General features: G+C 50.0%; 1 protein-coding gene across 1 annotated transcript; it reads right to left on the minus strand.

Annotated features, from left to right (window-relative positions):
* Positions 1-653: 653 nt before the first annotated feature.
* On the minus strand, positions 654-23,559 carry TFRC (transferrin receptor). The gene is made up of 19 exons (XM_064457566.1): positions 23,421-23,559; positions 21,948-22,017; positions 19,929-20,142; positions 18,009-18,231; positions 17,657-17,800; positions 16,838-16,934; positions 11,049-11,171; positions 9,740-9,835; positions 9,427-9,566; positions 8,886-9,055; positions 8,459-8,578; positions 7,745-7,830; positions 7,565-7,628; positions 6,718-6,785; positions 6,121-6,188; positions 5,629-5,710; positions 4,509-4,730; positions 3,882-4,022; positions 654-3,594 (listed from the first exon to the last, which is right to left on the minus strand). Exons 2-19 carry the CDS (start codon positions 21,978-21,980, stop codon positions 3,352-3,354), a joined length of 2,334 nt encoding a protein of 777 aa, XP_064313636.1. The 5' UTR covers positions 21,981-22,017; positions 23,421-23,559; the 3' UTR covers positions 654-3,351.
* Positions 23,560-27,373: the final 3,814 nt, after the last annotated feature.

Below are 27,373 nucleotides of genomic sequence, written 5' to 3' on the forward strand. Positions count from 1 at the left end.
AAGCTGAGCGTGTTTAAAATGCAAAGCCCTAGACCAGTGCGGTCTCACCTGAGCAGGCCTCTGGGGCTGGGGATGCAGCTCCTGCTCTGCCAGAGCTCTCTGGGCCTCTAAGCACTAACCAAATATCCACCTGCACCGTGTCCCCAGGGAGCTCCAGGGTGGTGATGAGGGGCAGGGATGAGGCAGGGGACAGCCCTGGCTGCCTGGGCCACAGACATGGCCACCCACAGCCCTGCCCAGTCACCTTCTCCCCAGCAGAGACCTGCAAAGCCATGACTGGTGGGAAGTCTGACATTTCATCCTCCTCATGACATCCACCCCAACACTGCAGGCTCTTTAGGGTCAACGTGGTGAACGGGACGCAACAGGCAGGACATGGCTGCGAAAGGAGAGGGGCAGCCGGGGGGCTCGCATACATCGCTCCTCCACCTCATTGCCAGAATCCCCTTCCCAGTCACGTGTGGCGAGGCAGGACTCAGAGGCAAGCAGCACAATGAAGTTTGGACTTGCTATTGCACATCAACAAGGTGGTACTGGAGCTGCCAGTTACCAGCCCTGACTGGCTGATGAGCGGCTTCCCTCCAGCTGCCTAAGCTCACCCATGACCACAACAGCATTGTGGCTTTGCAAGAACCCACGAGAGGAGTTGAGTGTTCAAGCTTTAAAACTTTATTCAAGCAGGTAAACAGCAGATAGACCAGAAACAAGAGTTTAGCACCCCACACCAGTCCAATGCCAGCACTGAGCAAGGCATCCCGACATCCCAGTAGTCACGGTTGCGCTGTCTAGCCAGGAGACAGGCTTTGGCTTTCTCTGCTGGCTATAAAGCGCGTGATTAAGTCTGACATCAAGATGCATGCAAACACTAAGTGAGGAGTCCCAGACAGCAACTCTTAAATGCCATCCAGAGAAGTGTCACTAGGAAACACCAACACAGGGCTGTACACATGCCTCAGAGACAGCAGGGCAGTTAAGGAAGACCAAGGAGTTGCACAAGCCTGGGCATCAGGCTTCTAGGGAGACAGATGAAAATCCAGCCCTCTGAGCTGGTGAGCACTGAGCTCAGTAACTAGGCTGGGGGTGCATTCCCTGTGGAGGCCCAGGTGTCTGCTCCAGCTGAACAATGTTCTTTCCCTCAAGGGCTACTGCTGGGGCTTAGGTCACTCGCTTGGTTTAGGTTTAAACGGCAGATCAAACTGCAGAGTACAAGGCTGGCGACAGCCAGCCAGCTGCTTTATGGGAACAGGCAGCACAGTTTAGCAGGTGTTACACAGCAGCCGTCAGGTCACAGAGCAGAGGGGCACCGTGAGAAAGGTGCTACTGATTTACCCCCCTCCACACAACACCCTGGAGGCGAGCCTGGAGTTTCCAGAGAGACCTGGGGAGCAAGCAGCTTCCTGTGCATGCACGCCAGCACACCCCAGTGCCAAAGCAGGCCAGCCTCTTGACTAGTACATGCACCATCTAGAGCGGTGACCAGAGCCCTCCAGACAGCAGTCAGCCCCAAGCCCTACATTCACTTTTAATTCCCTAAGTCTTTGTAACTGATTTGAAGGAAGTTTACTAAATCACAGAGCACACAGTCTAACTAGCCTAGTTTCCGCTAAACATTCAAGCACCAGTCCTGCGACTGGAGGCAGGAAGCCACTTCAAGACAGCACAGCTATTTGAAACAGTTCAGCCTACAGAGAAGGTAGAGTCTAGGGAAGTACGTAACAGATCAAAGTTTATATTTGCATCACTACAGGAGAGTGGAAAAATAGGACTGCAGGAAACTGATCTCTGTTAGATACTAACCATCAAGCTTCACAGATGACATTGCATGATAAGTATAGAACAATTATGGGAAACACTGTCCCCGATAATTACGTACACCCATAGTGCAACATATGGAGGTCACTGCCTCCGATATAACACTGTGGTAGGCAAAAACTACCTTGTTCTTTACACATTATGGAAGACACTGCCTCCGATAATGTCAGTTAGGTTTCATGACACAGAAAGTACTGGAAGTTTGCAGGAAGCCACCATTTAAAAAAAAAAATCAGGCCAATGTCTAATCTGAGGTGTGCTGCCATGGGTGCAGCTAGGGCTACACAGCGGGCCCCTCCACCGGGGCCAGGAAGGAAGCTGTGCTCCCCATGTGAGCACACGGGATCCAGGAAGGGGGTCAAAGAGGCAGTCCAAAGCCCACAGAGGGGCACGGACACCGCAGGGAAGCCAAATCTCTAGTATTTGAGTTTCCACCCAGGTTTTCAGCATTTCAAGGATCATTTTGGAGTGCAACCTGGAGAACTGCTACCAGGTTTACACCTTCAAGTTTCTTCCAAAGGGCTTTTTTTGCCACAGAAAGCTTAACTGCTAGTTTTCAAAAACTTTTTTTTTGGAGGGGCCTGTTTAGATTATTTTAAATGCAAAGTTCCAGTATCATGTTTGATTGTAATAGCAGATGCTGCTTTATTCAAAAACGACAGTATAACTGTCATAATTATGGAAGGCACTGCTTCCGATAATTATCTTCTATAAAAAAACACACCATTTATAGTGAACACTGTCACTGATAAATAAACAAATAAATATCTCGGTGCCAAACAAGAGCCATCCTGCAAAATGGCATCAGTCAAACAGGGTTTGGCCAGCAAGAGACTCAATTTCACAGAAGGCCCAGAGCAGCAAGGTCTGAAGTGCCAGTCTAGAGCCATTTCTCAACACCACAGGACTCGCTGAGGTGCCAGCTATGGATATAAAGGGGGCATTAGAATATCTTTGGGTCATTTTCCCTGGGAATTGAAACCTGCCTCGGCAGAAGCAAGCCTCCAAGACATCGTTGGGAGTCTGCTGTTGAGTAAGGCAGGCCGGGCACTTCAGATCTTGCTGATAATCCAGCACTTGCGGGCTATTACTACGTTGTTTTATTTCCAAACTACAGGTTGGTCTCTGCAGCTCCCTGCCAGAGAACGGATCCTATTTACAAGCATTAAGAGGAATCCATTCCCTATTTTGTCAGTAGGTTTAGGGGGCCAACAATTAAAACCCTAAATAGATGAGGTACCTCCCCACTCAAGGTACCATTTCAGGAGTCACCTGAGCTATTAGTTCTCAAGTACACTGGAGAGCTGTACATCACCAATTTGGACCGTGGTCAGATGGGAGCCTGGTCAGAGGAGATTTCATGGTAATCTTAGTATCTGCTTTAAAACTGTCTCCTGTGAATTTGCCAAGGTAAGATTTAAATTTGATGCTCAACTTTGGTCAAAAAAAGATTTGTTGCCAGAAAAGCTACAGAAAAATAATGTCATGTTAGGGAGTGGGTTTCCCTAATCCCATACCTTAACTGGGTGTTTGCCATGCCTAGAATTCGTTGTCTGTATTCCAGATATCACCCACTAAGGCATTGGCAGCCCCTTTAATGGTCCAGGTAATCAGGGCGAGCTGCTCTTTCAGCATGTTCACGTCCACTCTGTCCTTGCTGTTTCTCAGCAGCTGCAGGTTCTCCAGCAGACTCTGCAGGGTGTGGGGGCCTTTGCCAAAGAAGACATGGCGAAAGGGAGCATCTTTTGGCGACAGGTACGGGGAGAGGAAGTCATACTCTACCTGGAGTAGAGGTGTAAATTTAGGGTTATGCTCTCACCTCCTAAGTTTTTCTTTCCTGCCCCATCACGAGCTCCAAACCTGGGATCCCCACCCACCCATTTCCCACAGCAGCTCTGCAAGGGCCAGACCCTCTCCTGATGGCAAGCACAGAAGTCAGTCACACTGACACTAAGCAAGCAAATGAGACACTGGCCTGCACGTTGCCCATGCCTCCTAAGGAAAGAGGCCCATCTCAGCCAGCACTCTCTTCCTTCAAGAAGAAAGGAAAAATAGCTGCAGATACCCACCTTCATGATCCTGTCATTCAGGGCTCTGCGGACAACCCTGTTCTCCCTGTCACTGTTTGCAATGTCTCTTCTCAGTGCATCTGTAGCTCGCTGAAAGTCACCACGGGCAAAGAAAAGCCAGTTCAAGGTCAGCCCCAGCATCTGTGAGGGAGGAGCTGTTAGCAAACCTGATTTTCTTCTTTTGCTGCTCTCTTAAGTGTTTTTGTTCCACCACCACCCCCCCACCCCCCCCAGTTTAACCAAGTAGCAGAACAAGTTCCTGGCAGGCTCTTCTGAGGTCACTGAGCTCAGTGATGTCTCTCCCCACCCACGGTTTCTCATAGGCTTTCAGCAGATGTGCAAATGAGATGCAAAGCTGCACTGTACTGTGCATGATAACCAGAGGAGAAACCTTCCACGTTTATTTCCTCAAGAGCTCACCACAGCCAGATTAGCTAAATCTGTCTGCCACAGCTACTGTGTCTGCACTGCTCTGTAATGAACATTGATTCAGGTCACATCTTGCTACGGTCTCATGCCCAAAGGAGGAAGATGTCCACCCTGTTGTATCCAATGGCAACAGAGCCTTATTAGCACATGGCCCCATAACAGTCTACAGGGATTCAGTGCACTCTGAGCGTTTCTTACCTTCACATCATGATAGTAGGGCAAAATCTTCTCTTGGAATGCTAGCAGTTCTTCACCGTATCTCTCAAAGTCCAGGAAGAGCTCATGATCATGGGTCAGCCTGAGAGCTATTTGTCCAGCAACTTCCGCAGCAGCGCGCATAAGAGCATACAACTTGTCAGTTGCCCTCAGGTTCTCCACAGTATCCCAAGTAGTGCCCAAGAAGGGATATTCCTCGTCTTTCTGCAAGAAAGAAGGCATTGAAGCAAGTGTGCTTCTCCAGCTAGGATTTTTCACCTCCCACTACAGTTTGCTTGCTACTTCCACCACATCCCATCTCCTTGTGCTGCTAAGTAGCAACACTTGAGTGGCAAAACTTCAAAGCTCAAGGGAAGCAAATGGAGCTCATGCACCTCATCCCTCAGTTTCCAGTGGTCAGCAGGATGCTCTGCTAGTTTGTTAGACCCAAAGACATATGAACCTTTTCCCCCTCAGAGTTCACTGCAGAAGTGCAGGTGGGCAAACCCCAGCACCCAGTTTGGGGAGTGCTGGCAGCACCCTCCAACCCTTCTTGGCAGGGCAACTCAAGTTTTTTTGTGGAAGAAGTCTGACACTAACAAAGCCCAAGCATTCATGAGCAGAGGAAGCTGTTATCAGAAAGGCTTCCCACACATGCCTGTAGCAACAGAGCAGGCTGCTTGGCTGATGCCATTTTTGCCAGCCCCAAGCTGCAGCAGCAGACGTGAACAGTCCAAGTAAGTACTTGCTCTGGCCAACGCTACTGCTTCCTCAATGTGCTCTGCTTGCTGACCAGCAGGCTATATAGTACCATCTTTCACTAAAGCCAACAACAGCTTGACATTTTTTTAGTGCTTTTAGCTTCTGAATCGTTGACATCTGAGCCTCCAGAAGAGCAAGTGCCCGTAGACATAGACCGTAAGCCAACCATGCCTCAGGAGCAGCCTTCACAGCAAGTACTGCCACAGCCACTGGGTCCAGAGGCTGCATTTCCTTGCCCAGAGAGGCTCCTGCATGGACAATGAGCTTGGGACAGCACCTTGTGCTCACCATCCTGGAGAGCAGATATGCTTACAGCAACTTTCCATGGAATGAGTACATCAGGCAGGCAGACAACACTTACACTGCAGAAACCAAAGGAAACCACTGGGATTCCTGAGTAGGCCAGGAAAGGAAATGCTGCATTATCCAGACCAAGGGGAACACTGCAGAAGACAAGTATTGAGTAGTTAGCAAGTGGTTTGGACATCCCAGGAGAAAAGCCCTGCTCAAAAGCCCTAGAGTTGAAGATCTGAGCCAACTGAATTATGCTGTCTAGACAAGACTGGTTTTTGCAAGGAGTCCCAGCCAAGTGCCAAGGGCTGCCCGTCCATTTCTGGACACTGGTCTTTGTACAAGGCTGTTCTTGCCTTACAAAAAGGTGTCTGGGCTGCCTACAGGCAGCTTGGGGCAGCACTAAGGACAGCTAGTGTTGTACTGTTCATGCTTCCCTGATCCCATTGCAGCACAGCCCATCCCTGATAGCCATATGACACTCCAGCACAAAGAGCAGAAGCCATTTAATTTGTTCTTTAAGGACATCTGCTTTCCTAAACAGCAGGATGACAATACTTACACTGTTTTTACCCAGTCAGGGCCAACTCTGTCATACAGGCTTCCTGAATCCTTTATTGGGTCCTTCACCTGCACAGAGATGACAGTCAGTGCACTTGTTCTGACCTCTGCTTGGGCAGTATGAACTACAGCATTTCACAGAATCAAAAAATTTGGTCAGGCAGGACCTGACTTTCATGAAGCCATGCTGGTGGGGCCTGATCCCTTGGTTGTCCTGCACATGCCTGGTGAGCGCACTCAAGATGAACCGCTCCATAATATTCCCCAGTTCTGAGGTCAGGCTGATGGGCCTGTAGTTCCCCAGATTCTCCTTTCGGCCCTTCTTGTAGATGGGCGTCACATTGGCAAGCCTCCAGTCATCTAGGACCTCCTCTGTTAACCAGGTCTGCTGCTTTTAGATTCTACATGCGTGAACTGCAATTCCTAGAGCCCAGCTGACTTCAGACAAGGCCCTCCAGAGTATCTCAGCACTTTCTCCTAAATGGGGCTTTCTCCTCAGAAGGTGCCAGATGGGAAAAGTGACCCAGCACAGCTCTGGCTGCTTTCAGCTCCTCCTTAAAACAAGTCACCTTGATTAGCCCGAGACTCTTCAACTCACCGCCTTCATAGTTGTCTCCAGCAACGTGTACAGCAATGGGCTAGCAGAAATCTTCATGTGGTTGACGCCTGTAAAAAAGAAAGGGTGACTGACATGCTGGCACAATTAACCACTGCTGCTGCAGCTGCTCAGCCCTGGAACTGAACATCTATGTACATCTTGGTGCCAAAGGATCTTCAACAGATACAGGACAGTCTACTGGGACCCATCAGAACTGCCGCCTTCTGGCTCAGGCTGCAGGAACCTCCCAGCTTCAATCATAGAATCACAGAATTAAGGCTGGAAAAGACCTCTAGGATCATCAAGTCCAACTGGCAACCCAACACCCCCATGCCTCTTAAACCATGCCCTGAAGTGCCACGCCTACATGTTTTTTGAACACTTACAGGGATGGTGACTCCACCACCTCTCTGGGCAGCCTGTTCCAGTGCCTGACCACTCTTGCAGTCAAGAAATTTTTCCTAATATCCAACCTGAACCTCCCCTGACACTGCTTGAGGCCATTTCCTCTCATCCTATCACTTGTGACTTGGGAGAAGAGACCAACACCCACCTCACTACAACCTCCTTTCAGGCAGTTGTAGAGAGCAATAAGGTCTCCCTTCAGCCTCCTCTTCTCCAGATTAAACAACCCCAGTTCCCTCAACCTCTCCTTGTAAGACCTGCTCTCCAGACCCTTCACCAGCTTCGTTGCCCTGACAACAGGAGAATAAATTGAGTCATGCCAGTCTTCAGCCAAACACCCAGCATCAACCTCTGGTATGGCCCCCATTCCTGGAGGTTAAGGGATGTCTGTCAACCTATTCTGGTCCAGCTCAGTTTTAAGAAATTAAGAGTAGCAGGTTACCTAGGACTGCAGCATCCAAGTTAATGTAAGTGAAGGCTTTGGCATGCAGTGTGGCAGAGTATCCCTAGAAGAAAACAAATATTTAAAGATGAGCAGTACAACACCAGGATGTTTAATCCACAGGAACAGGAAATCTCAACTGCGCAGTCATCACGCAGAAGTCTATCAAAGGAACAGTACCTCCAGCCATTCAGTAGCACCCACAGCTCCATACTCTCCTGCACTCCAGCTAGCAAAGATGATGCTGCGCCTTGGTTTGTAGCCATCTGCAGAAAGAGAGAGACTGAGACGCCTGCCCTTCCGCCCTGGAGATGCAGATTAGCACTGAGGGCCTGGGCTGATAAATCACTTGGTCCTCAGACAGAGCTGAAGCATTCTGGCTGCTGCAGACAAACCCACACACCAGTGGCTGCATGGATGCTGTATCCTGCCCCTCCATGCCACAGAGCTGTGTAGGAAAACCATGCTGTCCTCATTTTCCCCTTTTTTTGTTCAGATGCCTCAGCCCAAAATGAACCCTGGAGACAAAAGCACTCATGCTAAGTGTCACCATGCAGCCCCCACTGCTTCAGCTGGTTGGCCACTTCAGTGTTTTCCCACCGTCAGGCCTGGCTGTCCAACAGACAGCTCAAGTTTGAGGTCTGCATTGTGTGTCATCCAAGGACATTCTTGCATTCCAGCCATACCAAAAACAAGCAGGTAGTCCCTTGAAAGCAAGTGCTCACTGCAGACAAGTTGTCTATGTTGGACAAGTAATAGCTTCTCAGGAAGCTCTGTCAGATTCCCTATGCCTTCTCACAGGATTATTCTGCAACTGGGCTCTCCAATGTTAACACCTGCGAAGCTAAACCTGCATCACCTCCCACTCCCATGCTTTTGTACACAAATATTTACCTTTTTTCACCATCTCCGCGATCACACGGGCAAGTTCCAGCAATATGGAAGTTCCAACTCCAGCCTTGGCCGCTCCTGGACCCCAGGAGTCTCTCTGGGCTCCAATCACAACATATCTATCTATAAAGGAGACATCAAGATCTGAGCTGCAAGCTTCAGGTTGCAAACACCATTTACCAGAAAAGCAGCTTTAAGCTTCCGTACTAGGAACAGAATATGGAGTCTGACCCCTGAATCTGGCACACTGCTTGCTTTTATTTAGCCTTTCCCTGGCAGTATGGCCCAGCTTTTTCCTTGACCCTTAGGGAAGGGTCTTGGTTCTGCTGAGGAAGTGGCTGTCTCTGTCTGCGAGCAGCTGTCATGTTCTGATCATCATGGAAGAGGAAGAGTTCCCCTCAAGACTGAGCCACAAGGCAGTTGCTGTTACCTGGTTCTTCAAATCCCTTGATAGCTCCGAATATGTTCAGAACCCTCCTGTCTACCATAACGTTGCTCACGTTCAGTTTCACTGCCATCTTGTTCGTGCTGCTTGGCATCACGGTACATCCGATGACCCCACCTTTCCACTCTGAAATGCATTCCATTCCACCCATTTTTCTAAAGGAAAAAGAGAGATCCTTTGAACTCATTATCCAGCTCTGACCTCATTTAGCAATCCTGTGAAAAAAGCTAGCCTGCTACTGCAGGTGCAGCCTTATTCAGGGCCTGCTCAGGAAATAACTTACAGTCCTGTGCCACTAATTATGCAGGGAGAGGTAGGACAAGGCCAAGAGGAATACAACACTAGATTAAGTTCAGTCTTTAGGACATCAGGCATGGACACAAGTGATATTTCTCCAGCCAGTTCCAGGAAGTGCTCCTTGTGACACACAGCAGAGAGCTCCCTGGGCTCACAGCACCTCAACACCATCCTCACCCCTGCAAGAAGGCTACAGCAGCCTAGCCCGCAAGCCAGGAGAAACAGGTACCTGAACAGCTTGCCTACTGCTTGGCTAGAGATAGTCTGAACAGCAATGCGAGGTAGTCCAGAAGATTCCACTGGTGGGAACTGGGTGTGGTTGAACGACGGGAAGCCTGGGGTGAAAGGGTCTCCGGTTCCAAGATGGGCCTGTGAAAAGCAAGAGGAGTCCTCAAGTCTCAGAGGAGCCCAGCAGTTTTCATCTAGACAAGGGCATAAAGCACTGCTGAGCCAGAGGCCTGCAGAAGGACTGCTGCAGTCTGCAGTCCACAGTGAGAAAGGTTCACCTGAACAACAAACGGGAGAGCCAGTTGCATACTCACATGTCCAAAGGGGACAAGTGTGTCTGTGTTCTTGTAATCGTATGGGTCCAGGTACATCAGGGCACCAACTGCTCCGGCCTCTCTGGCATTTGCAACCTAAAGCAAAGAGGAACATTAACTGCACATTTGCACTGCAAGCAAGGGGAGTTAAGGCAAATACATGGAGTAATGGTGTGAAGGGTTGTGCTCCTCAATGCCCAACTCCACAACAGATTTTAACAGCCACCTGACAGTGGCAGATACACAAGGAAGCAGCTCAGTCCTACTCGAGGCAGAGTGTGTCTAACACCCTTTTGAACAGTCAGGACACTCCATGGTTAGTATCTCACCCTATGATTCCTTCAGCTCAAACTTGCTCCTCAGAGCAGCTTAGAAAAAAGATGTTAATTTTGATTATGCTCCATCTGTTTTTCCCAAGATTAGATTAGTCTCAAGACAAGATAAGCAGCCATGGGATGCTCATCTTCACATGGAAAATGGAGGCAGAGTGGCCTAGTCAGGTCTGTGTTTAACACACCTACAACCCAGCTGCCTCTGATATGCCACCAGTACACTCCTGTAAGGCTAGACACCAGTTTGAAAAGTGGAAAGGGGACTGGAGAACCAGTGAGCACCCATTGCTGAAGCACTTTATAGCTCTGCCTGTATCTCATGCATACAGACAGGCAGAGTCTGATTGGAAACAGTCCTATACCCAGCTTCCCCAGGAGCACCCATCTGAGGACAGCTCTGGGTCAGACCTAGTACAGCAGCACTTGGATCCTTTAGGCTGCTTGGCTGGTTCTACTTGCTACAGAGGGAACGTTACAGCAACATGCAAGGCAGCTGAGCGTGCATGCAGTGCCAGCACCTTCACTTGATCCATGTGAACAGTCCGCAAGGGCCCAAGTGAAACTCTGCAGCCAAGCTTTGAAAATATCTGGCTACAGCAGCAAGAGGTGGTCTGGAGGCAAGGCTGTTCTGCTTCTAGCAGCCCCATTGCTGCATCTAGCAACACCAGCCAGCTCTGCACCCTGCAGCCCCCAGGCTGCCTCCCTCTGCCTCCCAGCTCCATCACTCCAGATGCTTGGCTGTCCCAGCCAGACTGCCAGAGGCCGAAAAGAATACCACCATGAACAGTAACCAGCTTTGTTCAGACTTGGTGTCCAGACCTGCATGCAAAGGCTTAGTGCAAACAAGCAAGACCCGACCTGCAGGGACAAGCCTGCATACGTGAGTTCTAGAAAGGAGGCACAGAGATGGATCTCCAAGAAGCAGCATAACTTCCTGCTGCCAAGTTTGGCCAGACTTTGGGGTAAAGGCTGCTTACCTTCTCAGCAAGGGTTATTTTTCCAGCTCTGAAGATGATTATAGTTTCATTCAATGAAACACCATACGCCTGTATCTTCTGAAAATCAGCTTTCAGCCCATAGTTCACATAGACTGGTGTGCCCTGGAGCAGAAACACCGGTTACAAATGCAGCAGTCCTATGTCATTATCAGGGTTTCGGCTGGGACAGGGTTAATTTTCTTCACTGCAGCTGGTATAGTGCTGTGTTTTGGACTTAGTATGAGAATAATGTTGATAACACACTGCTGTTTTAGTCATTGCTAAGCAGTGCTTACACTGGGCAACGACTGTCATAGCTTCCCATGGTCTGCCAGGTGCACAAGAAGCCGGGAGGGGAGGGGGCACAGCCAAGACAGCTGATCCGAACTGGCCAAAGGGATATTCTGTATCATGTGACGTCATGCCCGGTATACGGACTGGGGGAAGCAGAGATTGCAGCCCAGGGACTGGCAGTGTTGGTCGGCAGGTGGTGAGCAGCTGCATCACTTGTGGTGGTTTTTTTCCCCCCCCGGGTTTCACCTCTCTCTCTCGTTATTCTCCTTTTCATTAAATTATTATTACTATTACTGTTTTATTTTAATTATTAACTTGTGCTTATCTCAGCCCACGAGTTTTCTTACTTTTGCTCTTCTGATTCTCTCCCCCATCCCACTGGGGTGGGGGGAGCGAGCGAACGGCTGTGTGGGGCTTAGTTGCTGAGTGGGGCTAAACCACGACAGTCCTTTTTGGTGCCCAACGTGGGGCCTGAAGGGTTTGAGGTAATAGCAGTTGCTGGTCACAGCATTGACTGATCTCTTCTCAATATTGGTTTATCTGATCTGCACTATGACCTTGTTTTGGCAGCACATGTTGAAGATTGGTGTTGGCTATTGTAGTTTCCTGTGCTCTGCAGTGAGCAGCAATGTTTGCTTGGGAGATTTGTTATTAAAACAATGGCCTTGACCTTTATCTGGTATTTGGGTTTTGCGTTGAAGCTGCTACTGTATTTCGGGTGCCACCTCATGGAGACAGTTAGCAAATTATACCTCCTTCTCTGAGAGGCTTTTTGTGGAGGAAATACAGAATGGCGCCTTTGCTACCTTCATCTGTGATGTCTCCTCCTTTGTTACAACAACTTTTCAGCACCTTGAAGATCCTTGGGTAGTTAAGATACATCTGTTGGTATTTCTTGGGAATATTGTTTTTGTTTTGTCTAAGGTTAATAGCAATTTAAGAATATCATCCAGAGACCCGCCCCAAGGCTTGATAGTTATGAGAGGCAGGGTACGTGGGGTAGTATGGGCAAATGCCTAGGTCGGTGGGCACCTCCAGTGATTTGGGACCTCACCCCTGCACAAGTGCAGTATCCCGAAAAACTAGTAGAATATTTGGAGGAATTACGTTGTCACCCCGGCAACTCCAGAGAGATACAAGTCACTGCAACGTGCGGGAGCCTGGCCCATGCCTACCGAGCCCTGTTCAACGCTATTCAGTACCCCTAAGGGGAAGAGAAGGCCTCTGGATCTAAAAAGACAAAGGAGAAGAAAGCGACAGGCACTGCAGCCACTCAAACCCCCACAACAGGCACTGCAGCTGAACCAGAGAACAAACCCGTGCCAGTATCAGTCACCCCTATACACAAGAAGAAATCTCGGAAGCAAAAGTCAACTCCTTTAGAAAGAGATGATGGCAGAGCAGGGTCATCACGAGGAGAGGAGGAAGAACTCATAAACCGGACAGAAACCACCTGATCCCTCCCCTTGAGGGAGCTGCGAGGTACGTGAAAAGATTTTGGCCGTTGTCTAGGTGAACACGTTGTCACCTGGCTGCTCTGATGCTGGGATAACAGGGCGGGTAGCCTGGATTTAGAGGGGAAGGAAGCCAAACAACTGGGGTCCCCTTCTGGGGAAGGGGGCATTGACAAAGCGATTGGAGAAGGGGCACAAGCCCTCGGCCTCTGGAGGCGACGCCTGTCTGGTGTGAAAGAAAGGCATCCTTTCAAGTAAGATGTTGTATATTGCCCATGAAAACGGGCCACCACAGAGAAAGGTATCCAGTACCTGAGGGACTTAGCCATCCTTGAGGTGATTTATGGTGACCTGGACAACGAACAGCCACCCAAAGATCCAGAGGAAGCCCACTGCATGCAACCCATGTGGTGGAAGTTTGTTCAGGGCACACCATCGTTGCATGTAAACTCACTGGCAGTAGCGGCCTGGAAAGATGATGAGGCACCAACGGTGAGCGACGTGATTGTCAGACTCCAGGATTACAAAGCACATGTCTCTTCCTTTCTCGTCTCTGCTTTTGAGAAACTGTCCCAAGAGTTCCAGCAACTCAAAGAAGATACGTCCTAGTCCCCACCTGTACGGACCAGTATCTCAGCCATTAGGAGTAAGCGTCCATTTGCTCAAGAGAGGGGATACACACCAAGGGCCACCCTCTGGTTTTACTTGTGTGACCATGGAGAGGACATGAGGAAATGGGATGGAAAATCGACCCCGACCCTAGAGGCACAGGTATGTGAGTTGCAAGGAAAAACAATCACGCAGGGGGGTTCTTCCAGAAAAGCTGCTGCTGCAGTTCCCAGTGAGCAGGTCCCCAGGCAGAGGAGTAGAAGCACTGATTTTATTTCTGATCTTCATAGAGGGACGTTTGATTCACGTTTACAGGAAGTGAGCGAATACTACGATCAGGACTAGAGGGGCCCTGGCTCCAGCCAGGTGGAAGAAAGGGACAACTGGCTTTACTGGACTGTGTGGACCCGATGGCCTGGCACATCAGACCCACAGGAGCATAAGGCTTTAGTGGGCACCGGTGCACGGTGCACCCTAATGCTGTCAAGCTATACAGGGGCAGAACCCACGTGTATTGCTGGAGTGACAGGGGGATCCCAAGAGCTCACTGTATTGGAGGCTGAAGTGAGCCTGACTGGGAATGAGTGGCAAAAGCACCCATTGCAACTGGCCCCGAGGCTCCGTGCATCATTGGCTTAGACTACCTCAGGAGAGGGTATTTCAAGGACCCAGAAGGGTACAGGTGGGCTTTTGGTGTAGCTGCCTTGGAGATGGAGGAAATTAAACAGCTGTCTGCCTTGCCCGGTCTCTTAAAGGACCCTTTTGTTATGGGGTTGCTGAAGGTCAAAGAAGAACAGGTGCCGATCGCCACCACAAGAGTGCACCGGCAGCAATATTGCAGCAACCGAGACTCCCTGATTCTGATCCATGGGCTCATTCACCGACTGGAGAGCCAAGGAGTCATCGGCAAGACCCGCTCACCCTTTAACAGTCCCATATGGCCAGCGCAGAAGTCTAATGGAGAGTGGAGACCAACAGTAGGCTATCGTGGCCTGAATGAAGTCACTCCACCGTTGAGCGCTGCCGTGCCGGACGTGCTAGAACTTCTGTATGTGAACTGGAGTCCAAGGCAGCCAAGTGGTACGCCACAATCGATATCGCTGATCCAGACCGCCCTGGAACAGGGGGAGGCTCTGCAACACATTGTTGACATCATCGTGTGGGCAACACAGCAGAAGATGTTTTTGAGAAAGGGAAGAAATTACTCCAGATCCTTCTGAAAGCTGGTTTTGCCATAAAACAAAGTAAGGTCAAGGGACCCGCACAGGAGGTCCAGTTTTTAGGAATAAAATGGCAAGATTTTGGATCCTGTCAGATCCCAATGGAGGTGATCAACAAAATAACAGCCATGTCTCCAACAACAGGCAAAAAGGAAACAAGCTTTTTCAGGCTTTGTGGATTTTTAGAGAATGCATATTCCAGATTACAGTCTGATGGTAAGCCCTCTCTATCAAGTGACCCGGAGGAAGAATGATTTCAAACAGAGCCCTGAGCAACAGCAGGCCTTTGAACAAATTAAACAGGAGAGAGTTCATGCAGCAGTCCTTGGGCCAGTCCGGGCAGGACAAGAGGTGAAAACTGTGCTCTACACCACAGCTGAGGAGAATGGCTCTACCTGGAGTCTCTGGCAGAAAGCGCCAGGGGAGACCCAAGGTCGACCCCTAGGGTTTTGGAGTCAGGAATACAGAGGGTTCAAAGCCTGCTATACTCCAACTGAAAAAAAGAGATATTGGCAGCATATGAAGGGGTTTGAGCTGCTTTGGAAGAGGTTGGTACTGAAGCACAGCTCCTCCTGGCACCCCGACTGCCGGTGCTGGGCTGGATGTTCAAAGGGATGTCCCCTCTACACACCATGCAACTGATGCGAGATGGAGTAAACGGGTTGCACTGATCACCCAGCAGGCCCTGCCCAATCAGAGCTCTTACATAATGCGGAAGGGGATAAAGTCCCTGTAGTGCACGTAAAAAATATGCTGGGGAAAACTGTCTGGGTTATTCCTGCCTCGGGCAAAGGGAAACCCACTTGTGGAATTGCTTTTGCTCCAGGGTGGTCGACCACCTTGGTGGGTGATGCGGAAAGATGGAGAATTGCGATGTGTACCTCAAAGGGATTTCATTTTGGGTGAAAAGAGCCAATGAACTGAATGGTATGCTGTTCATTGCTATATAATATTGTATGTCATCACTTCTGTGGTTGCTATATGCTGTATCAATGGTATCACAGTAGGAATCTCCCAAATCAACGGAGAATGAACTGTCATTAAATGGAGCAAAGTAAAACAGTGGTGGAACAAGGACTGACTTCAGCATGCAACAATCCAACACCACAAAGACCATCTGTCCTGCCCTGAAAGACTGTTACGATAGATGGAGCCCAAAGTCAGGGACTGAATGAGTTCAATAGACTTTTTGAGTACATTTTACAGGGACAGCCCATAGACTAAGGAAATTATATCTGTGTATTTTATCAAAGGATGGGAAGCGGGGTTGTGGTTAATGAGGTTGTATTGGATAGTGTGGAACCTGAGTGTGACATAAATGCTACAGAATCGTCATGGTTTTGGGTGGGATAGAGTCAATTTTCTTCACTGCAGCTGGTATACTGCCGTATTTTGGATTTAGTATGAGAATAATGTTGGTAACGCACTGATGTTTTAGTTGTTGCTAAATAGTGCTTACACTAGTCAAGGACTTTTCCAGCTTCCCATGCTTTGCCAGGTGCAGAAGAAGCCGGGGAGGGGGGCACAGCCAACACAGCCGACCCAAACTAGCCAAAGGAATATTCCATATCATATGACGTCATGCCCAGTATATTAACCGGGGGGAGTTGGCCGGGGGAAGCAACAATTGCAGCTCAGGGACTGGCAGTGTCAGTCTGTAGGTGGTGAGTGGTTGCATCACTTGGTTTTTTTCACCCTGGGTTTCACCTCTCTCTTTTGTTATTTTCATTTTAATGATATTATTATTACTACTACTACTACTACTTTATTTTAATTATTAAATTGTTCTTACCTCAACCCACAAGTTTTCTTATTTTTGCTCTTCTGATTCTCTCCCCCATCCCACAGGGGTGGGGGGAGTGAGCAAGCGGCCGTGTGGGACTTAGTTGCTGATTGGAGCTAAACCACGACAGTCAGTAAGATACTTGAAACAGCCTAAACAGTCACAGCAACAGTAGGGTGTTCACGTTCATTAATGTAAACTGCTCACATGTAACATGCCTGTTGAAGTAGTACTTCTGTCAAAGTTCCTGTCTGGATCCCAGCAGTGAAGTTTAAACAGTTACTTCTGCATCTTATTATGTGGGCCCAGTCCTCACCACCCCACCACAGGTCTCTAATGGGGGAGGCCTTTATACACTCCAGATCTCGAAGCGACATATTTTGGCCATTGCCACCTGCTAAGTGTGCAAGCACATTTCTAGTTACTTACAACAACCGAGCCACTCTTGCTGTATGCCACATATGCATCAGGACTCTCCAGTTGTTCTTCTTTATCATCCTCCAGAATAGTCACCTTGTTCGCAGTACTGTTAAATGTAAAGAGACAGTGTTACGTTCTTTCATACATAAACTCCATAATTAACTAGCTCCCATATTTTAGTTTGTGCCCTAGCAATTCTGATCAAGTCAATGCAGATCCCAAAACAGGCACTCATCCCAGTACTTCCATGCAAGAATCTCTGGGGTTGTTCAGAGACATTAACAAAGGCTAATTTCTAAGACAAGTAACAGAAAGAAGCTGTGCTTCCAAGTCTTCGTCCCTGCCTAAGAGGAGCTAACCAAATTAATTTCTCCCTGATGTAAAGGGGCAAGTAAGGCATGAGTGTATGAGCCATCAACCAACACAATGCCTGTTGATACCCTCTGGAGCTGCTCTAGGAACCACTGCCAGGTCTGCAACACCTGTTTGGGTGACAACACAGAGTCGTCCATTCTAGCAGTTTTAGACACAGGGAATCTGTCCTTCAGCTGAGTTTTTACTCAAGCTTGTTTTCTGTCCACTTCCTAAGTATGTTTTGAGGAAACAGATGTGCCAGGAGAAAACTCAGAGGGCTGCTACCAGACCCTCTAGATTTAGAAAGACTGAGAAGAGGCAGGAGCAGCTATTGCTTGGCTACACTGAGGCTTTCTTTGGAGAGGGTAACTGCCTCACAGTTTTAGCACCACTTTCAGCAGAAATCATGTGTTCGCTCAAGACTACAGATATCTATGCCATAAGGAAGAGATCTGCATCTCTTCATTAACATACCTGCCTTTGACCTGCAGCTTAATGTAGTGCTCATCATTCCATACTTCATCCAAGAGGAAGCTGGTGAACTGCTCATGAATGTAGCTGGCAATGCTCTCATCTTCACTCTGGCCAGCTTCAAAAGAGTACTTATTTGCTCTATGCCTGTAGATAACAGATGTATAGCTTAGGCTACAGCACAAGGTGGCACTGCAGTGCTCCACCCTGCAAACCTAAGTTGCATGGGCCATTTAAGCCCATGTTTAACCACGTGCCACCCCAAAACATCTTTAAGGCCCTGGTACTCCAAAAGAGCTTGAATTCTGCTAACAGGCTGTGCCTCTCTCATAGCTATAGCTAAGCTTTCTGTTACCTCAAGTTTTCCTCAAGACGTCTGGCCGACAGCTTAGCTGATAACAGGGCTCTGAGCTCAGGCCAGAAGAAGACAGGTGGTCCAGGAACTACTTCTTCCTCCGTTTCATCATCATCCACTAAGTAAGATGTGGTAGGAGTCGTCTCACACTTGCCACTTCCATCCAGACACCTGCTAGCCTTCTGCATTCGTCCACGATAACTTAAGTAACCAATGAGAAACCCTACAGACAGGAGAGGTATTTCTTTGTGCTGCAGAAAGATGATTAAACCAGCTCCACAGTATACAAGTGCATTCACAGAATCACAGAATGGTAGGGGTTGGAAGGGACCTCTTGAGATCATTTCGTCCAACCCCCCTACTTGAGCAGGCACACCCAGAGCAGGGGGCACAGGACTGCGTCCAGGTGCATTTTGAATGTCTCCAGGGAAGGAGAATCCACAACCTCTCTGGGCAGCCTGTTCCACTGCTCCATCACCCTCACAGTAAAGAAGTTCAGGTGGAACTTCCTGTGCTCCAACTTGTGCCCATTGCCCCTTGTCCTGTCATTGGGCACCACCGAAAAGAGTCTGGCCCCGTCCTCTTGACACCCACCCTTCAGATACTTATAAGTATTGACAAGATCCCTCCTCAGTCTTCTCTTCCCCAGGCTGAACAAACCCAGGTCTTTCAGCCTTTCCTCATAAGAGAGATGTTCCAGTCCCCTGATCATCTTGGCAGCTCTCTGCTGGACTTGCTCCAGCAGTTCCCTGTCCTTGAACTGGAGAGCCCAGAACCGGACACAGTACTCCAGATGTGGCCTCACTAGGGCGGAGTAGAGGGGGAGGATAACCTTCCTCAACCTGCTTGCCACACTCCTTTGTTTGCCCCTCAGGATGTCGTTGGCCTTCTTGGCCACGAGGACACGTTGCTGGCTTGTGATCAACCTGCTGTCCACCAGCACTCCTAGGTCCTTCTCAGCAGTGCTACTTTCCAGCAGGTCAACCCCCAGCCTGTACTGGTGCATGGGGTTGTTCCTCCCCAGGTGCAGGAGCACTTGTTCTTGTTGAATTTCATTTGGTTCCCATTGGCCCAGCTCTCCAGCCTGTCCAGGTCTCGTTGGATGGCAGCACAGCCTTGCAGCATATCAGCATCAGCCACTCCTCCCAGTTTGGTATCATTAGTAAACTTGCTGAAGGTACACTCTGTCCCTTTGTCCAGGTCATTGATGAATATATTGAACAGGACTGGACCCAGCACAGACCCCTGGGGAACACTGCTAGTTACAGGCCTCCAACCAGACTCTGCCCCATTGATCACAACCCTCTGAGCTCTGCCATTCAGCCAGTTCTCTATCCACCTCACTGTCCTCTCACCTAACCCACACTTCCTAAGCTTACCAAAGCATCTTCAGGATTAAGATGCATCTCTGCTGTCACACTATTTTTGACAAGGTGGCATACCTCAGGACAGACAAGCATATGCGGCCTGGCATTTTGCCTGAGCTGGCATGTTTTAAGATACACTGTAAATCTGATATTGTGCTTGGCAGTGTCCCTCCAGCACCCCTTGGGAAGTAGAATGCTTACTTTAGGTCAGTGGCAGTGATAAAACTGTTGAGAGACAAGCACCGGAGGCTTTACCAATATGTTGACCCACATCTCTAGAGAAGCGTTAGGAGTTATTCAAGGGAAAATCTTTACACTTGCCACACGGACCGGTCTGCCCTTTAGCTAAGTCGCAGTTCCACTGTCAAACTTCACATTTCGTGCCAATTCTGAACCATAAGTCTGAGCTAGACATACTTAGAGCTAGAGACAACAGCCTGCAGCCTGGATCCAGGCTGTTCAGTTAGCTCCTGATACAATACAGATTCAAATGTTAATAGCCTCAGATATGCTGAGGGACCACTTCATGCAATTGCTGCCCACTCTTCCTTACCAATCAAAAGGAGGAGGACAGCTGTGACGACTAGGAGGCAGAGGTTCTTGCCTTTCCTCCATGGAGAAGGCATACTGCCATGCAGTTGCTCTGGTCTCCCAGGTTCCCCTCCTTCCTCATCATCAGATGACAGCTTCATCTCCACATGACTGTTGTCTCCATCCGTTTGCCGGGCAATGCTGAAGCGTGTGTACAACATCGGCTCGCCACTGAACTGCGTTGAAAGACAGTCATGTTGGAAAAGTTTGCTACACCAGCCTACTGTCCTTCCAGCAAGCTGCACCTACGCTCCAAATCAAATGAAACTTGTTCATCTGAAACTGCTCCAGCGCAGCCCAAGCATTTGGCTGTCAGTAAATCAGGCCAGCTGCTTTGAACAGTCAATTAGACTCAGACCCACTCAGGGTCTCCAAAGTCTATTTAGCATCTGTTTGCCCTGCACAAGTTCAGAGCCACACTGGTCAAGTCTAGCTTGGAGTCTGTGACAGATATGACACAGCCAATGGCATTGGTATTTCCCAAAGGACCCCATGTCTGATTGAAGCTGCAACTCCTGGTCTTAATCAGGAGTGCATTGATCTGATCTGAGCACGTGCAACTCACACAGAAGGGAACTTTGATCAGAACAGCGGAAGAGAAGGCAACCCTTCCATGGTTGTGCCTTTGAGCCACGTCCACTTTGACGTAAATACTCTCATCCAGTATCTAGATAATCTGGTATTAAACTGCCCCAGGCTACTCTTAAATTACCCTATTGATGGGTATTATAAAGCAGCTAGGCTGAAGAGAGATGACCCATGGGAATCCTGCTACCTCAGCTAACATGAAAGCTGAGAATACACCTCCTGTATCCACTAGCAACTGGAACCATTTGACAGGTGTTTATCAGTGCCCAAGCAGAGCAGCTTCCAGTCTGGTGCCCAATGTTCTAAAGAGCCACAATGCACAGTCCAACTCCCCACAGAACCGCAGCCTGTGTGCAAGGCACTCCCTCAGATTAACAGAGAGTTTAACTCAATTCCAGGCATAGCCAGGCATTGAGCAGAACCACTCAGCTTCAATTAGAGCCGCTGAACTTGCCTGCAGCCATGGTTGTGCTGGGGACAGGCAGAAGACTGGCTAAAAGGCCAGAGGAATAGTTTTGGGAGCAACAGCCCTGCAGCCCTCTCCACTGTACTGGAGAAGCAGCTGGTGGCAAGAGCCCAAGCCCTGGTACAATTTCAGCAGCTCATCCAACAGTCCTTGTCTCACTCTCAAACTGCAAGTCAGCGGCTGACGGTGAAGATACCAGACATCAGCTCGGTTGGTCAAAACGAAACTAATGTCATTTCAGACCTGCGGCTCCATTCTGGCCCATGCTACCTGCAATGAAATGGCTGGCTGCTGACATTTCAGAAAGGGCAACACTGCAGTCTGTCCTAGCAGTCCCCCTGTTCAGCTGCTTGATAGCTTGGCTGCCCTCACACTTTGCAGAGGGCATGCCTCAACCCCACATATCCTCCATGCTTGTTCAGAGACCAAACCATACCATTCACAGTCCTAGCCTAGGGTCATTTCACAGTCCAAGCTCTCTAGAACCAGTGGGCTTGGCTGAGCAAGCTCAGAGCTACCTCCTTCTGCATATTTGTTTCAAAGCAAGGTCACATTCAAAGGCTGGACTTGTGGTTGAATTCCCACCCCCAAAGTAACATAACAGAACACACTCTGATCGTCCTGATAGGCGTTTAATCAGCTTCCTCAGCAGGACTTTCTGGAACATTGTTCAAGTCTCACCCCTCCTCCTTATCGGCTTCCTGAGAGACCCAAGACATTGTAGCAGTTAACGATAATCCCACCAGCCACTTCCTTATCGTGGCCAGCTAGCTACAGTAACTTTTGGCTCACAACCCACACAGTAGCACCTAACATTGCTTTGGACTTGTCATCTTCTCTGATACTGACATGGATGTTGTTGAACCTTTCTTCTACAGTATCATCAGCCCACCAAGAGACAAATGGCACAGGGGGACTGTGTCTTACCAAGTTCGAGATTGCCGCTCTGGCATGGTCCATTGCCTTCTGGAGGAGTGCCCACCACTTGACCAAAGCTCTAGAAATTCCAAACACAACAAGTCAAGTCAGGCTGTTCCCCTGCCACTACATAAGATGTCCAAAGTCAGTCACTGCCACTAGTACAACGCTTACCTATGGATTTTATGTCCATGCTTCTATGTAAGTTGCAATGTTGGTGAACCTACATCAACCCTGAATGCAATCTAGAAGTTCACATACTCCCACTACATATACAAGTTCTGATGGACAAATCATCACTTTCTATTGAACTCCAGGGATGGTGTGCGTGTGGGGTGTGTATAAATGAGGAATACAGTCTCAAATGGCTAATTTCAGCCAAGTGTCTTACTAACAGTAAGGCCACCTCCACTCAGTGCTGTCAAGACACACTTGCACAGCTCTGACAACAGACGCCACACATCTGAGCTTGCTGGGGAATGTCTCAAGGACAGGATGGAGACAAGTGTTGAATTGGTAGCCAGAAGTGGCACAATGTTGTAAGACAAAAGCAGCACAAACTCCTACCCTGCCAAATCACTTCCAATTCCAAGGTCTCTTCTAGATGGCTATACTCTTTACCACATTATGAAGGCAATTTCAGTTTTAAACAGTCTCTCAGAATAGCCAAGAGCAACTCTCCCAAAGAATTTCAGTAATTTTTATAGTTTGGATTTCTCTAGACAGCAAACTTGTCTGAAAGGTAAACCGTAACTGATTCACTTCAGCACTTCTTCCTGAGAAAGCTTGGTAAGTTAAGTGACTAGGCAGCTTGGCTTGGGACCGGGGTTTCGATTGGGAGCATGCAACTGAAGCCGCGCATGGAGGGTCTCCTAAAAGCCAGACCAGCTAGGCCAGGGGAAGAGCCAGGGAAGCGCAGAGGGCCCGCGGGCACGGCACCTGGCAGGGATGCTCCCCAGGATGCTCCCCGGCGCGCCGGGCCCCGCAGCCCACCACCCCGCAGAAGCCACCCCGAGCCCCTCACGGCCCAAACCGCCCCCGCCAGCCCGGGGGGGGAAGCCCGCGCTCCGGGCGCCTCATGGGGAAGGGACTTCCCTTCCTCCCGCCGAGCGGCCCGGGAGGCGGCCGACAACCCCGATCCCTCAAAAATAAGGTAAAGAGGGGAGAAAAAAAAAAAAAAAAAAAAAAGGAAAAAGGGGCTACGAGGCGCCGGTATCGCGGGCTGGGCCCGGCTGCAGGCCCCCAGATAAGCAAGCCGGGCGATACGGCGCCCGCCTCGGTCACGTCTGCCCGCGCAGCGTGGCCCTACTCAAGGTCAGGCAGCCATGGCTGCGACGGCTGCTGCTGCAGCCGCTACTACTGCGGCTGCGGTCCCTGCCGCGCCGCGGCCCCTGCGCCTCCCGCCCGCCCCGGCGGCGACTTCCCCCCGACCCCGCTTCCCGCCCGCCCAACGGCCGGCGGACCCAACGCCCAGCAGCTCACCTCAGCCCCGCAGCCGCCGCACCCGGAGCGTGCGCCGCGCCGCGCCGCGCCGGTCCTGCCGCGCCGCGCCGCCCCGCCCGCGGGGCGGGGCCTCAGCGCTTGCCTCCCGCCTCCCGGCGCTGGGCGCGCGCTCCTGCGCCTGCCCGCGCACCCGCGGGGGCCTTGTGGGCGGTGTCGGCGGAGCCCGGCCGCAGGGCCAGGCGGGCCGGGACGGGCCGGGACGGGCCGGGACGGGACGGGACGGGACGGGCCGGGCCGGGACGGGACGGGACGGGGAGAGGCGGCTTTAGCGCCCTCGGGCCGCCGCAGTGGCGGACCTTAAGTAAGCCCCTCGCTCTCTGTTGCATGCGCGGCAAGTTTAAAGGGAACCGTACCTTTAGAATGAAGTGAGAAAGAAACTAAATGATTAGCTGAACATTAGCTGTGACCGGCACATTTTATAGTAACTTTAATTTAATAAACACTTTGTGGTTTCTTGGTGCGGTGTGCTAGCTTTGTGGGGTTACTGTGTAGCACCCATCTTTCTGCAAAAATGAAATTAATAAAATACCTCCACTCTGTGCATAGTTTGGCATTTTGCACGCCGGGTGAATGAACCCGCTTTTTGAGAAAACAGATGTTCTTCCAGCTTGCCCCGTGGGAAGGGGGTAGTTGCCTGTCACACAGGGAGGTGAGTTTAACACCAAAAGAAGGGGTAGGTCACAGATTCATCGTTCCCACCCTCTCAGCATTTTGAGGGAAGTGGGCAGGAAAAATATTTTCCTCCCTGGGTGGTGCAAACCAGACATAGGACTCACTCTGGCATGGGAAGCACTTAGCATCTTCAGGTCCCAGCAAGTCATGCATGCTCAGGGCTGCCTTTTTAGATTTGAATGAGCAGAGGCACCCAGGGTGCCTGTCCTTCACGTTGTGCTACCAGAAATTGCTGTTTTATTTTTACGATGAGAAGTGTGGCAGGCCTTTATGAGAGCCAGCCCCAGTAGTGCATAAACACAAGAAGGATGGACAGCCCATATCAGGCTACAGGCTGCTTGTGGTCCGCAGAGCAGTTTCTGTGGCCACCCAGGCTGCGCTAGCAAAAGCGCATTTGATGGTCACCACAGGATCACTCCATTGCTGTCTCCAGAATTGCCCATGGTCACGAGTGGGCCTTGGCTGCGGCCACAGCCTCCTCTGCCCTGTCTAAGCTCCAGCACAAGTGGAGGTCCCCGCTTCCAGCCTCAGTCCTTCAGCCCAGGGCATCCCTCAAAGGCATGCCAGAACTGGGGAATGCTTCAAGGTTTAGGTGTGCACGTGTTCTGCAATGTTGTGCTCGTTTGTCCCTTGTTCATTAAAGAAATAAATTGGTAGGCCTGGATTATTGCCTCAAATCCTCTCCGGGGAAAGAAGGACAGGAGCAGAAAGTTTGCAGTTTGGCAGAACACATGACTGCAAAGAGGATTATAAAAAAAAGAAAGCTGACGTTCTAGAAACTCAGATATTTTTGCACTGCAGCCAGCATTGGCAGTGAAATACGCTAAAATGAGGGTTCTTTAAATGCAATGCGGTATCCGAGAGCAGCTGAGTGCCCTTTACCCTGCGTTGGCTGCAGGCAGAGAGTGGGAGATGGATACTGGCCATCGGCAGTTGGTGCCACCTCCTTGGGCCTGGCACCTGTGCTGTTTGCAATGTGGTGCCTGGTAATGCAGGTGATGCTGAGCCCAGGCGCTCAGGGTGGCCAGCTTAGCCAAAAATTTTTGCAAGGAGCAGAGATAGCCAAAGCTATGAAATGGCCAAAGATGGGGATGGGAACATAAGATTAAGTTCCTCTTGCAGCTTGGCCCTGTATTTCAGATGTTTGTCTGTTTCCTCTGGACTCCTGAGGGGCTTGTGAGTCCCCTGACCTGGACTCAAATGACTCTGCATTTCTTTGTGCAGTACCTCATGATGTGACAGTGTCCCTCCCACGAGATTAGTGCTAAAACATGTGAAAATGTTGGAATAGTTTCGCTTCAGTTTTGCGGCATGGCTGACCCTCATGTGACCATGTGTCCTAACCCCATTTTGGGAAGGCAGTTAAAAAGCAGAGGGAGAACGAGAGCACAGAGATAAACAGGTCTGGGCTATCAGGTTGGTCAAGCATGATCTCCCCTTGGTGAATCCACGTTGACTACTTCCAATAGCCTTCTTTTCCTCTATATGCCTGGGGATGACCTCCAGAATGAACGGTTCAATCATCTTCCCCGGGATGGAGGTGACCCTGACTGGTCTATAGTTTTCCTTGTCCTCCTTCTTGTCCTTTTTGAAGACTGGAGTGACACTGTGCACCTCCCTTGTCCTCCATGACCTTTCAAAGATGATGGAGAGCAGCTTAGCGACAGCACCCGCCAGCTCCCTCAGCTCTTGTGGGTGACTCTCATCAGGGCTCATGGATTTGTGAGGAACCAGTTTGCCTAGGTGATCTCTGACCCAATCCTCCTCAACCAAGGGGAAATCTTCCTTTCGCCAGATTGTCTGTCTCACCTCTGGGGGCTGGGATGCCTGAAGGCCAGCCTTAGCAGTAAAGGCTGAAGCAAAGAAGGCGTTCAGTAACTCTGCCTTCTCTGCATGGTCACCAGGGCACCCACCTTCTTCAGCAACAGGCCCACAGTTTCCCCAGTCTTCCTTTTACTGCTGATGTATTTGAACAAGCCCTTCTGGTTATCCTTGACATCACTTGCCAGATTGCCAGATTTAGTTCCAAGTGGGCCTTGGCCTTCCTCATTGCATCTCTGCATGCCCTGACAACGTTCCTATATTTCTCCGAAGTGGCCAGTCCCTTTTTCCACATACTGTAAACCTCTTTTTTTCCATTTGAGTTTTTCTAGACGCTCTTTGCTCATCCATGTGGGTCTCCTGACTCCTTTGCTTGTATTCTTCCTCATAAGGATGCACCGATCTTGAGCTTGGGGGAAGTGGTACTTAAATACTGACCAGCTCTCTTGGACACCCCTAGCTTCTAGGCCCCAACCCGTGGGAATTCTCCAAGCAGGTCTTTGAAGAGGTCAGTGTTAGCTCTCCTGAAATCCAGGGTTGTAATCCTACTTGTTGCCCTGCTTCTCAGCAATCCAAGCACACATTACCATGCTTGGGAGCACTGGCTCTTTGGCCACAGTCCTGGCAGGAGCTGCAGTGCAGCTTGAGGAAGGAGGGGGAACACAGCAGGTACCAGCATCTGGAGGGGGATCTGACTCTTCTGTAGCACAGGGGCAGAGGAGGCAAGGGGTGGACCACATGCAGCCAGGAAAAGGCACTTGAGAGTGTGGAAATGCGGCAGGTAATACTGAGAGCTGGCTGCAGCACCGTCATCCCTTCAAAATAAGACCCATCTTTGCATCCCTCCCAGGAAAGCACCTGGGTCTGTCCCAGCCCTCTGCATTGTCCACAGCTGATCTGGTTTTCCCACCTGAAAGGACAGAACAGCTGGGGGAGAGGCGTGGAGCCAAGGGTGGTATGGTCCCTTGTTCCTATGAACATGCAGACCTGGGGTATCTCATGGACTCCCTCCTCAGAGACCTCTGGGGGTCTTTTTGCCTCCCTGCAGTGAGAAAGCTCATCTCCCCATCTCTCCCACCGCTCAAGGAGGGAAGTGGATGTTGTGGTGCTCATTTCCACAGCTCTACTTGCCATATGCTGGCATGGAGGCCCAACAGAGAGGCTCATGCTTGGACACTGTGCCAGTGGGGTTCAAACAGCGTGGCTCTTTTAACAGGGCTTCCTTGCTTGCAAAGATTGTGTTTCACTGGGATTTTAATCCCCAAAGTCCTGGGAACCCCATTGTGCTCCTTGCATGACCTGAGCCTGTGTATGGGGAGAAGGGTGGGTGGTTATCCCTGCTTTATCCCTGCTCAGAGGCTGCAGGGATATGAGGCACTTAGCAAAGAGCAAGGCTTTAGTGTTGCTTCCTGCCTGACAGTTACATATTTTGGCAAGAT

The sequence above is a fragment of the Phalacrocorax carbo genome, chromosome 7 (assembly GCF_963921805.1).
Source record: "Phalacrocorax carbo chromosome 7, bPhaCar2.1, whole genome shotgun sequence".
Taxonomy (NCBI): Eukaryota; Metazoa; Chordata; class Aves; order Suliformes; family Phalacrocoracidae; genus Phalacrocorax; species Phalacrocorax carbo.